The sequence below is a fragment of the Oncorhynchus nerka genome, linkage group LG8 (genome assembly GCF_034236695.1).
Source record: "Oncorhynchus nerka isolate Pitt River linkage group LG8, Oner_Uvic_2.0, whole genome shotgun sequence".
NCBI lineage: Eukaryota > Metazoa > Chordata > Actinopteri > Salmoniformes > Salmonidae > Oncorhynchus > Oncorhynchus nerka.
In genome coordinates, this window is record NC_088403.1 from 16,805,760 (window position 1) to 16,818,189 (window position 12,430).

The 12,430-nt window shown below is 51.9% G+C and overlaps 1 protein-coding gene across 9 annotated transcripts in view; it reads right to left on the bottom strand.

The window, feature by feature from the left end:
* Positions 1-9,938: 9,938 nt before the first annotated feature.
* The window catches only part of chchd3a (coiled-coil-helix-coiled-coil-helix domain containing 3a), a 32,983-nt gene continuing 30,491 nt past the window's right edge, over positions 9,939-12,430 (bottom strand). For all 9 annotated transcript variants that reach the window (XM_065021449.1, XM_065021446.1, XM_065021453.1 and 6 more), the window contains one exon: positions 9,939-10,146. In XM_065021449.1, coding sequence (XP_064877521.1) covers positions 9,954-10,146 — 193 coding nt within the window. In that variant the 3' untranslated portion in view covers positions 9,939-9,953. The remainder of the gene's footprint in view (positions 10,147-12,430) is intronic.

Here is a 12,430-nt window from a genome sequence, read left to right on the forward strand (position 1 = left end):
AGTCTCCTGGGACACCCAGCTCCAGTCTCCTGGGACACCCAGCTCCAGTCTCTTGGGGGGAGCGTGTTAAAAGATGGTAAAGGCCCAGGGTTAACCTTGGAGCCAGTAAAAGAGTTTTAAACTGTCTCTCTGTATTACTGCCGCTACTGTGATGTGTAATTAGAGGACTGCCGCTGCTGTGACCTGTACTACAAGGACTGCCGCTGCTGTGACTATACTACGAGGACTACCGCTGCTGTGACCTATACTACAAGGACTGCCGCTGCTGTGACCTGTACTACGAGGACTGCCGCTGCTGTGACCTATACTACGAGGACTGCCGCTGCTGTGACCTGTACTACGAGGACTGCCGCTGCTGTGACCTGTACTACAAGGACCGCCGCTGCTGTGACCTGTACTACAAGGACCGCCGCTGCTGTGACCTGTACTACAAGGACTGCCGCTGCTGTGACTATACTACGAGGACTGCCGCTGCTGTGACCTGTACTACGAGGACTGCCGCTGCTGTGACCTGTACTACAAGGACTGCCGCTGCTGTGACCTGTACTACAAGGACTGCCGCTGCTGTGACCTGTACTACGAGGACTGCCGCTGCTGTGACCTGTACTACGAGGACTGCCGCTGCTGTGACCTGTACTACGAGGACTGCCGCTGCTGTGACCTGTACTACGAGGACTGCCGCTGCTGTGACCTGTACTACAAGGACTGCCGCTGCTGTGACTATACTACAAGGACTGCCGCTGCTGTGACCTGTACTACAAGGACTGCCGCTGTGACCTGTACTACAAGGACTGCCGCTGCTGTGACCTGTACTACAAGGACTGCCGCTGCTGTGACCTGTACTACAAGGACTGCCGCTGCTGTGACCTGTACTACAAGGACTGCCGCTGCTGTGACCTGTACTACAAGGACTGCCGCTGCTGTGACCTGTACTACAAGGACTGCCACTGCTGTGACCTGTACTACAAGGACTGCCGCTGCTGTGACTATACTACAAGGACTGCCGCTGCTGTGACCTGTACTACAAGGACTGCCGCTGCTGTGACTATACTACGAGGACTACCGCTGCTGTGACCTATACTACAAGGACTGCCGCTGCTGTGACCTGTACTACGAGGACTGCCGCTGCTGTGACCTATACTACTGAGGACTGCCGCTGCTGTGACCCTGTACTACGAGGACCGCCGCTGCTGTGACCTGTACTACAAGGACCGCCGCTGCTGTGACCTGTACTACAAGGACCGCCGCTGCTGTGACCTGTACTACAAGGACTGCCGCTGCTGTGACTATACTACGAGGACTGCCGCTGCTGTGACCTGTACTACGAGGACTGCCGCTGCTGTGACCTGTACTACAAGGACTGCCGCTGCTGTGACCTGTACTACAAGGACTGCCGCTGTGACCTGTACTACAAGGACTGCCGCTGCTGTGACCTGTACTACGAGGACTGCCGCTGCTGTGACCTGTACTACGAGGACTGCCGCTGCTGTGACCTGTACTACGAGGACTGCCGCTGCTGTGACCTGTACTACAAGGACTGCCGCTGCTGTGACTATACTACAAGACTGCCGCTGCTGTGACCTGTACTACAAGGACTGCCTGCTGTGACCTGTACTACAAGGACTGCCGCTGCTGTGACCTGTACTACAAGGACTGCCGCTGCTGTGACCTGTACTACAAGGACTGCCGCTGCTGTGACCTGTACTACAAGGACTGCCGCTGCTGTGACCTGTACTACAAGGACTGCCGCTGCTGTGACTATACTACAAGGACTGCCGCTGCTGTGACCTGTACTACAAGGACTGCCGCTGTGACCTGTACTACAAGGACTGCCGCTGCTGTGACCTGTACTACAAGGACTGCCGCTGCTGTGACCTGTACTACAAGGACTGCCGCTGCTGTGACCTGTACTACAAGGACTGCCGCTGCTGTGACGTGTAATTAGAGGACTGCCGCTGCTGTGTCTATACTACAAGGACTGCCGCTGCTGTGACCTGTACTACAAGGACTGCCGCTGTGACCTGTACTACAAGGACTGCCGCTGCTGTGACCTGTACTACAAGGACTGCCGTTGCTGTGACCTGTACTACAAGGACTGCCGCTGCTGTGACCTGTACTACAAGGACTGCCGCTGCTGTGACCTGTACTACAAGGACTGCCGCTGCTGTGACCTGTACTACAAGGACTGCCACTGCTGTGACCTGTACTACAAGGACTGCCGCTGCTGTGACTATACTACAAGGACTGCCGCTGCTGTGACCTGTACTACAAGGACTGCCGCTGTGACCTGTACTACAAGGACTGCCGCTGCTGTGACCTGTACTACAAGGACTGCCGCTGCTGTGACCTGTACTACAAGGACTGCCGCTGCTGTGACCTGTACTACAAGGACTGCCGCTGCTGTGACCTGTACTACAAGGACTGCCACTGCTGTGACCTGTACTACAAGGACTGCCGCTGCTGTGACTATACTACAAGGACTGCCGCTGCTGTGACCTGTACTACAAGGACTGCCGCTGCTGTGACTATACTACGAGGACTACCGCTGCTGTGACCTATACTACAAGGACTGCCGCTGCTGTGACCTGTACTACGAGGACTGCCGCTGCTGTGACCTATACTACGAGGACTGCCGCTGCTGTGACCTGTACTACGAGGACCGCCGCTGCTGTGACCTGTACTACAAGGACCGCCGCTGCTGTGACCTGTACTACAAGGACCGCCGCTGCTGTGACCTGTACTACAAGGACTGCCGCTGCTGTGACTATACTACGAGGACTGCCGCTGCTGTGACCTGTACTACGAGGACTGCCGCTGCTGTGACCTGTACTACAAGGACTGCCGCTGCTGTGACTGCTGTGTGACCTGTACTACAGGACTGCCGCTGTGACCTGTACTACAAGGACTGCCGCTGCTGTGACCTGTACTACGAGGACTGCCGCTGCTGTGACCTGTACTACGAGGACTGCCGCTGCTGTGACCTGTACTACGAGGACTGCCGCTGCTGTGACCTGTACTACAAGGACTGCCGCTGCTGTGACTATACTACAAGGACTGCCGCTGCTGTGACCTGTACTACAAGGACTGCCGCTGTGACCTGTACTACAAGGACTGCCGCTGCTGTGACCTGTACTACAAGGACTGCCGCTGCTGTGACCTGTACTACAAGGACTGCCGCTGCTGTGACCTGTACTACAAGGACTGCCGCTGCTGTGACCTGTACTACAAGGACTGCCGCTGCTGTGACGTGTAATTAGAGGACTGCCGCTGCTGTGTCTATACTACAAGGACTGCCGCTGCTGTGACCTGTACTACAAGGACTGCCGCTGTGACCTGTACTACAAGGACTGCCGCTGCTGTGACCTGTACTACAAGGACTGCCGTTGCTGTGACCTGTACTACAAGGACTGCCGCTGCTGTGACCTGTACTACAAGGACTGCTGCTGTGACCTGTACTACAGGACTGCCGCTGCTGTGACCTGTACTACAAGGACTGCCACTGCTGTGACCTGTACTACAAGGACTGCCGCTGCTGTGACTATACTACAAGGACTGCCGCTGCTGTGACCTGTACTACAAGGACTGCCGCTGCTGTGACCTGTACTACAAGGACTGCCGCTGCTGTGACCTGTACTACGAGGACTGCCACTGCTGTGACCTGTACTACAAGGACTGCCGCTGATGTGACCTGTACTACAAGGACTGCCGCTGCTGTGACTATACTACGAGGACTGCCACTGCTGTGACCTGTACTACAAGGACTGCCGCTGCTGTGACCTGTACTACGAGGACTGCCGCTGCTGTGAAGTGTAATTACAGGACTGCCGCTGCTGTGACTATACTACAAGGACTGCCGCTGCTGTGACCTGTACTACAAGGACTGCCGCTGTGACCTGTACTACAAGGACTGCCGCTGCTGTGACCTGTACTACAAGGACTGCCGTTGCTGTGACCTGTACTACAAGGACTGCCGCTGCTGTGACCTGTACTACAAGGACTGCCGCTGCTGTGACCTGTACTACAAGGACTGCCGCTGCTGTGATGTGTAATTAGAGGACTGCCGCTGCTGTGACCTGTACTACAAGGACTGCCGCTGTGACCTGTACTACAAGGACTGCCGCTGCTGTGACCTGTACTACAAGGACTGCCGCTGCTGTGACCTGTACTACAAGGACTGCCGTTGCTGTGACCTGTACTACAAGGACTGCCGCTGCTGTGACCTGTACTACAAGGACTGCCGCTGCTGTGACCTGTACTACAAGGACTGCCGCTGCTGTGACCTGTACTACAAGGACTGCCGCTGCTGTGACCTGTACTACAAGGACTGCCGCTGCTGTGACTATACTACAAGGACTGCCGCTGCTGTGACCTGTACTACAAGGACTGCCGCTGCTGTGACCTGTACTACAAGGACTGCCGCTGCTGTGACCTGTACTACAAGGACTGCCGCTGCTGTGACCTGTACTACAAGGACTGCCGCTGCTGTGACCTGTACTACAAGGACTGCCGCTGCTGTGACCTGTACTACAAGGACTGCCGCTGCTGTGACCTGTACTACAAGGACTGCCGCTGCTGTGACTATACTACAAGGACTGCCGCTGCTGTGACCTGTACTACAAGGACTGCCGCTGCTGTGACCTGTACTACAAGGACTGCCACTGCTGTGACCTGTACTACGAGGACTGCCACTGCTGTGACCTGTACTACAAGGACTGCCGCTGCTGTGACCTGTACTACAAGGACTGCCGCTGCTGTGACTATACTACGAGGACTGCCACTGCTGTGACCTGTACTACAAGGACTGCCGCTGCTGTGACCTGTACTACGAGGACTGCCGCTGCTGTGAAGTGTAATTACAGGACTGCCGCTGCTGTGACTATACTACAAGGACTGCCGCTGCTGTGACCTGTACTACAAGGACTGCCGCTGTGACCTGTACTACAAGGACTGCCGCTGCTGTGACCTGTACTACAAGGACTGCCGCTGCTGTGACCTGTACTACAAGGACTGCCGCTGCTGTGACCTGTACTACAAGGACTGCCGCTGCTGTGACCTGTACTACAAGGACTGCCGCTGCTGTGACGTGTAATTAATTAGAGGACTGCCGCTGCTGTGTCTATACTACAAGGACTGCCGCTGCTGTGACCTGTACTACAAGGACTGCCGCTGTGACCTGTACTACAAGGACTGCCGCTGCTGTGACCTGTACTACAAGGACTGCCGTTGCTGTGACCTGTACTACAAGGACTGCCGCTGCTGTGACCTGTACTACAAGGACTGCCGCTGCTGTGACCTGTACTACAAGGACTGCCGCTGCTGTGACCTGTACTACAAGGACTGCCACTGCTGTGACCTGTACTACAAGGACTGCCGCTGCTGTGACTATACTACAAGGACTGCCGCTGCTGTGACTATACTACAAGGACTGCCGCTGCTGTGACCTGTACTACAAGGACTGCCGCTGCTGTGACCTGTACTACAAGGACTGCCGCTGCTGTGACCTGTACTACGAGGACTGCCACTGCTGTGACCTGTACTACAAGGACTGCCGCTGCTGTGACCTGTACTACAAGGACTGCCGCTGCTGTGACTATACTACGAGGACTGCCACTGCTGTGACCTGTACTACAAGGACTGCCGCTGCTGTGACCTGTACTACGAGGACTGCCGCTGCTGTGAAGTGTAATTACAGGACTGCCGCTGCTGTGACTATACTACAAGGACTGCCGCTGCTGTGACCTGTACTACAAGGACTGCCGCTGTGACCTGTACTACAAGGACTGCCGCTGCTGTGACCTGTACTACAAGGACTGCCGTTGCTGTGACCTGTACTACAAGGACTGCCGCTGCTGTGACCTGTACTACAAGGACTGCCGCTGCTGTGACCTGTACTACAAGGACTGCCGCTGCTGTGATGTGTAATTAGAGGACTGCCGCTGCTGTGACTATACTACAAGGACTGCCGCTGCTGTGACCTGTACTACAAGGACTGCCGCTGCTGTGACCTGTACTACAAGGACTGCCGCTGCTGTGACCTGTACTACAAGGACTGCCGCTGCTGTGACCTGTACTACAAGGACTGCCGCTGCTGTGACCTGTACTACAAGGACTGCCGCTGCTGTGACCTGTACTACAAGGACTGCCGCTGCTGTGACCTGTACTACAAGGACTGCCGCTGCTGTGACCTGTACTACAAGGACTGCCGCTGCTGTGACCTGTACTACAAGGACTGCCGCTGCTGTGACTATACTACAAGGACTGCCGCTGCTGTGACCTGTACTACAAGGACTGCCGCTGCTGTGACCTGTACTACAAGGACTGCCACTGCTGTGACCTGTACTACAAGGACTGCCGCTGCTGTGACCTGTACTACAAGGACTGCCGCTGCTGTGACCTGTACTACAAGGACTGCCGCTGCTGTGACCTGTACTACAAGGACTGCCGCTGCTGTGACCTGTACTACGAGGACTGCCACTGCTGTGACCTGTACTACAAGGACTGCCGCTGCTGTGACCTGTACTACAAGGACTGCCGCTGCTGTGACTATACTACGAGGACTGCCACTGCTGTGACCTGTACTACAAGGACTGCCGCTGCTGTGACCTGTACTACCTGTACTAGGACTGCCGCTGCTGTGACCTGTAATTACAGGACTGCCGCTGCTGTGACTATACTACAAGGACTGCCGCTGCTGTGACCTGTACTACAAGGACTGCTGCCGCTGCTGTGACCTGTACTACAAGGACTGCCGCTGCTGTGACCTGTACTACAAGGACTGCCGCTGCTGTGACCTGTACTACAAGGACTGCCGCTGCTGTGACCTGTACTACAAGGACTGCCGCTGCTGTGACCTGTACTACAAGGACTGCCGCTGCTGTGATGTGTAATTGCCGCTGCTGTGACTGCTGCTGTGACCTATACTACAAGGACTGCCGCTGCTGTGACCTGTACTACAAGGACTGCCGCTGCTGTGACCTGTACTACAAGGACTGCCGCTGCTGTGACCTGTACTACAAGGACTGCCGCTGCTGTGACCTGTACTACAAGGACTGCCGTTGCTGTGACTGCCGGACTGCTGTGACCTGTACTACAAGGACTGCCGCTGCTGTGACCTGTACTACGAGGACTGCCGCTGCTGTGACCTGTACTACGAGGACTGCCGCTGCTGTGACCTGTACTACGAGGACTGCCGCTGCTGTGACCTGTACTACGAGGACTGCCGCTGCTGTGACCTGTACTACGAGGACTGCCGCTGCTGTGACCTGTACTACGAGGACTGCCGCTGCTGTGACCTGTACTACAAGGACTGCTGCGCTGCTGTGACCTGTACTACAAGGACTGCCGCTGCTGTGACCTGTACTACAAGGACTGCCGCTGCTGTGACCTGTACTACAAGGACTGCCGCTGCTGTGACCTGTACTACAAGGACTGCCGCTGCTGTGACCTGTACTACAAGGACTGCCGCTGCTGTGACCTGTACTACAGGACTGCCGCTGCTGTGACCTGTACTACAAGGACTGCCGCTGCTGTGACCTGTACTACAAGGACTGCCGCTGCTGTGACTATACTACGAGGACTGCCACTGCTGTGACCTGTACTACAAGGACTGCCGCTGCTGTGACTATACTACAAGGACTGCCGCTGCTGTGACTATACTACAAGGACTGCCGCTGCTGTGACCTGTACTACGAGGACTGCCGCTGCTGTGACCTGTACTACAAGGACTGCCGCTGCTGTGACTATACTACGAGGACTGCCGCTGCTGTGACCTGTACTACGAGGACTGCCGCTGCTGTGACCTGTACTACGAGGACTGCCGCTGCTGTGACCTGTACTACGAGGACTGCCGCTGCTGTGACCTGTACTACGAGGACTGCCGCTGCTGTGACCTGTACTACAAGGACTGCCGCTGCTGTGACCTGTACTACAAGGACTGCCGCTGCTGTGACCTGTACTACAAGGACTGCTGCTGCTGTGACCTATACTACAGTACAGTACTGCTGTATACTGATAGTTCTCTCTGGTGGACAGAAGCATGTAACACTACTGGTAACTTAACATCTGTCAGATGTCATGTCTCACCTTGAACCTTAACCCAGAGCGCAGGTTTTTCCTCACTGATCATCTGGACAAACACCATTTCACAGGTGTTCACATCTTGCGAATTTCAGAAGGGGAGGGGACATTTGGCCCATAGACTTGCCCAGAACTCGCAAAGCGAGGGAGGTGGAGCTACCGCCCTGCTTCCGTTCCCCATTGTAGTATCTTTTGGAACACGTTGGCCCCCAGAACTGGAGCCCTGCCAACTTGTTGTTGTAAACACATGCCAACTTGTTGTTGTAAACACATGCCAACTTGTTGTTGGCAGGGCTACAGTCCATATGACTGATCTGAGCTATCCGGACATTATTTTAAACAGCACCAAGAGAGGACAGACACTTACATGGAGATACATGGCTGGTCCTATTCCTCCCTCCCTCCCTCCAAAAAAATCATTAAATTAAAGATGACAAAGAACAAAACAGCTCTCTTCACAGATGCTGAAGGCGTATAGAGTCCCCGCTCTTCCTCCCCACCTCCCTCACTTTTAAATTTTTTCGATTGGATCGTCGTTCCGAGCGAGGGATCCCTGATACCCTCATCCTGCGGCGTGGTGGAATCGCGGCACGCCATGGCGTCTCGGCCACCCAAAATGATTCATTTTTCTATTACAGCAATGAGCGTGTGAAATGAGCTATATAATCAATAGCGTAGGTTTGTAAACAGGGCCCGTTCTCCGGGGAGCGTGTTGTGCATGTGTGTGTGTGCGCCGGTTGTGAGAGAATCTGTTGGCTGTCAAGGCAATGCAGGGATGACGCTGGTCTTGCTATATGTTTACAGGGGCTATTTACAGTAAAATAAAGCCATAACTCTCTAAAATGAGGGTGGCTTTCTCAGACACAACATCATAAAGGAAATAAGGGGACAGTGAAATATAAGAGGGCCCTGTAGGAAGATCAATTTCAGTTTAACCTAATCATATAGTGGTGATCATCACAATGATATGGTGGAAGTGAAACCCCTCATTTCTCAGGTCTCTGAGGGGCTAGCGTGTGTGTGCGTGTGTGTGTATGTTCGTTCGTGTGTCTAAGAATAATCAATCATTTGGCGGGTGCTTATATTTGTCCTGTTACACATTTGTATTAGTGTGTAATGCAAATGCTCTTATTGCGTGTGTGTAAGGGGTCACACAGGTCAGACGGCTCTATAGACTTTAGTTCACGGCTATGCTCACACACCCGACGTGTCACCGCTCCAGTCGTGACCTGTCAATTACCACATATGTGTGTGTGTGTGTGTGTGTGTGTGTGTGTGTGTGTGTGTTTAACCAATGATGGAAAGGAGCAAGGGAGTAAAACTTGGAAATGTTGAAATGTAGCCGACGGGTCATGTTTCAGTGGAGTCCAATATAGCATTAGGATGCCCAGCAGAACAAGATGTTTTACAGATACTAAGATAATACTATATAGTCCTCATGTTTCAGTGGAGTACAGTATAGCATTAGGATGCCCAGCAGAACAAGATGTTTTACAGATACTAAGATAATACTATATAGTCCTCATGTTTCAGTGGAGTACAGTATAGCATTAGGATGCCCAGCAGAACAAGATGTTTTACAGATACTAAGATAATACTATATAGTCCTCTGTTTTGGTTATGGGATGGTCCCACCTATGAGGAGCACAGTGATCATCACCCTGGTTACAGAGGGGAATGAGCTGCCATCAGGGCCATTACAGTCATCAACCCCTAGCTAGTAGGTGTACAGGCATTTGTTCCTGCCCAGCACTAAAACACTTAATTCACCTAATCAACATCTGGTCTTGATGACTGTGAAAGTCAGTGTTAGTGCTGGGCTGAGACTGGAACAAAACCAATTGACGAAGGGGGGGTTGAGAAACGGTTGGAGGGGGTTAGGGACTTACGTAAAGCTGGGTGCGTAGCCTCTCGTCCTCAGCGCTGACCTTCTCCCTCATGACAGCCTGCGTCAGGGTATTATGGGTCGTGGCTCTCTCCAGCTCCAGGATACGACCCACCTCATCCTTCACACTGGCCTGGGCCTCAGCCTCAGCAAAGGATGCAGCATGGACCTTCTCCTCCTCCAGCCTGACAGAGACAGACAGTTAACATTTACAACACTAGACAAAGGACAGACGCACATAAGAATACGCAAGCAGACACGTACACACATGAGATACACACAAACATACACAGCTCAAGTTTATGAAAACTGAAAAGTAGTGTGTGTAATTATGAATTATAATTTTTCTGAGTTTGATAGTCACATTGTTTCTTGTAAGTGAATATCTCAGGAATAGTTAAAAATTATTATAGTCCTGACAACTCGTTTATCACATTAAATAAGAGCTCATCAGGAAATGTCCTCTGTAGTGGCCACCCAGATGCCATAACTAAATGTTATTCACCTAAATGAAACATTAGTTCCATTAGGAACAGGCACATTTTGCCGTTATTCCCCTTTAAATCCACAAGCTGGTCTTGTGGTTCGCCAGCTGGCAGAAAGAGGGCGACACTGAAGACTTTACAGTTGAAAATGACAAAGGGTCAAAAGAAAGGTTATGTCAGATGACGATCATTTGAAGTTTGAAAGCTTTGACGCAGTAGGTTTTTCTAACCAAGTCTGGCTTTGCTTTGAAATGCCTCAAAGCCCTAAGTTGAGATTCATTTAGACGTGACACTTTCCTGTGAAACCCCCCTCCGGACGCATTTACATAGGAAGAGTGCAGTGTTATTTTGAGCTGGTAAACCTGCACACACTTCCCACCAGGCAGTTGGAACGATGCAACTTTTTGAAGCGTCACTAGGCATTCGATTCTTATAGTTGCTTGGCAACACGTTCATCGCTACACTGCGCTGGTGTGATTGGTGAAGGTCCCTGAACAGTGAGATCCAAACTGTTCCTCTGTTCAGAATCAAACACACCAGCCTAATATACAGTGCATTCATAAAGTACTCAGACCCCTTGACTTTTGCCACATTTTGTTAGGTAACAGCCTTATTCTAAAATTGATTACATAGATTTTTTCCCCTCATCAATCTACACACAATACCCCATAATGACAAAGTAAGACCTTTTTGGGGGACATTTATGCAAATGTATTCAAAAATAAATAATTTACATAAGTATTCAGACCCTTTAGTCAGTACTTTTTGAAGCACCTTTGGCAGCAATTACAGCCTGAGTCTCCTTGGGTATGATGCTACAAGCTTGGGACATCTGTATTTGGGGAGTTTCTCCCATTCTTCTCTGCAGATCCTCTCAAGCTCTGTCAGGCTGGATGGGGAATGTCGCTGCACAGATATTTTCAGGTCTCTCCAGAGATGTTCGATCGTGTTCAAGTCCGGGCTCTGGCTGGGCCACTCAAGGACATTCAGAGACTTGTCCTGAAGACATTCCTGAGTTGTATTGGCTGTGTGCTTAAGGTCATTGTCCGGTTGGAAGGTGAACCTTTGCCCAGGTCTAAGGTCCTGAGCGCTCTGGAGTGGGCTGTCATGTGCCTTTTACTGAGGAGTGGCTTCCGCTTGGCAACTCTACCATAAAGGCCTAATTGATGGAGTGCTGCAGAGATGGTTGTCTTTCTGGAAGGTTCTGCCATCTCCACAGAGGAACTCTGGAGCTCGGTCAGAGTGACCATTGGGTCGTTGGTCTCCTCCCTGACCAAGGCCCTTCTCCCCTGATTGCTCAGTTTGGCCGGGCGGCCAGCTCTAGAATGATTCTTGGTGGTTACAAACTTCTTCCACTTACGAATGGAGGCCCCTGTGTTCTTGGTGACCTTCAATAATGCAGTAATGTATTGGTACCCTTCCCCAGATCTGTGCCTCGACACAATCCTGTCTCGGAGCTCTACGGACAATTCCTTTGACCTCGTGGCATGGTCTTTGTCCTGACATGTACTGTCAACTGTGGGACCTTATATAGACAGGTGTGTGCCTTTCCAAATCAAGTTCATTTACCACGGGTGGACTCCAATCAAGTTGTAGAAACATCAAGGATGCTCAATGGAAACAGGATGAACCTGAGCTCAATTTCAAGTCTCATAGCAAAGGGTCTGAATACTTACGTAAATAAGGTATTTCTGTTTCAATACATTCGCAAACATTTTTTAATACTGTTTTCACTTTGTCCTTATGGGGGATTGTGTGTAGATTGATTACATTATTTTTTCTCATCAGTTTTAGAATAAGGCTGTAACGTAACAAAATGTGGAACAAAGGGTCTGAATACTTTCCGAAGGCACTGGAAGTGAAGTAAAGACACACTGAACCACTGAGGAGAAATGTGGGTGTAATTAGCCTACAATACTGACTGAGGAGATATATCAAATCAACTACGTTGACCTACGCTCTAAAATAGAACTTAAACTATTCT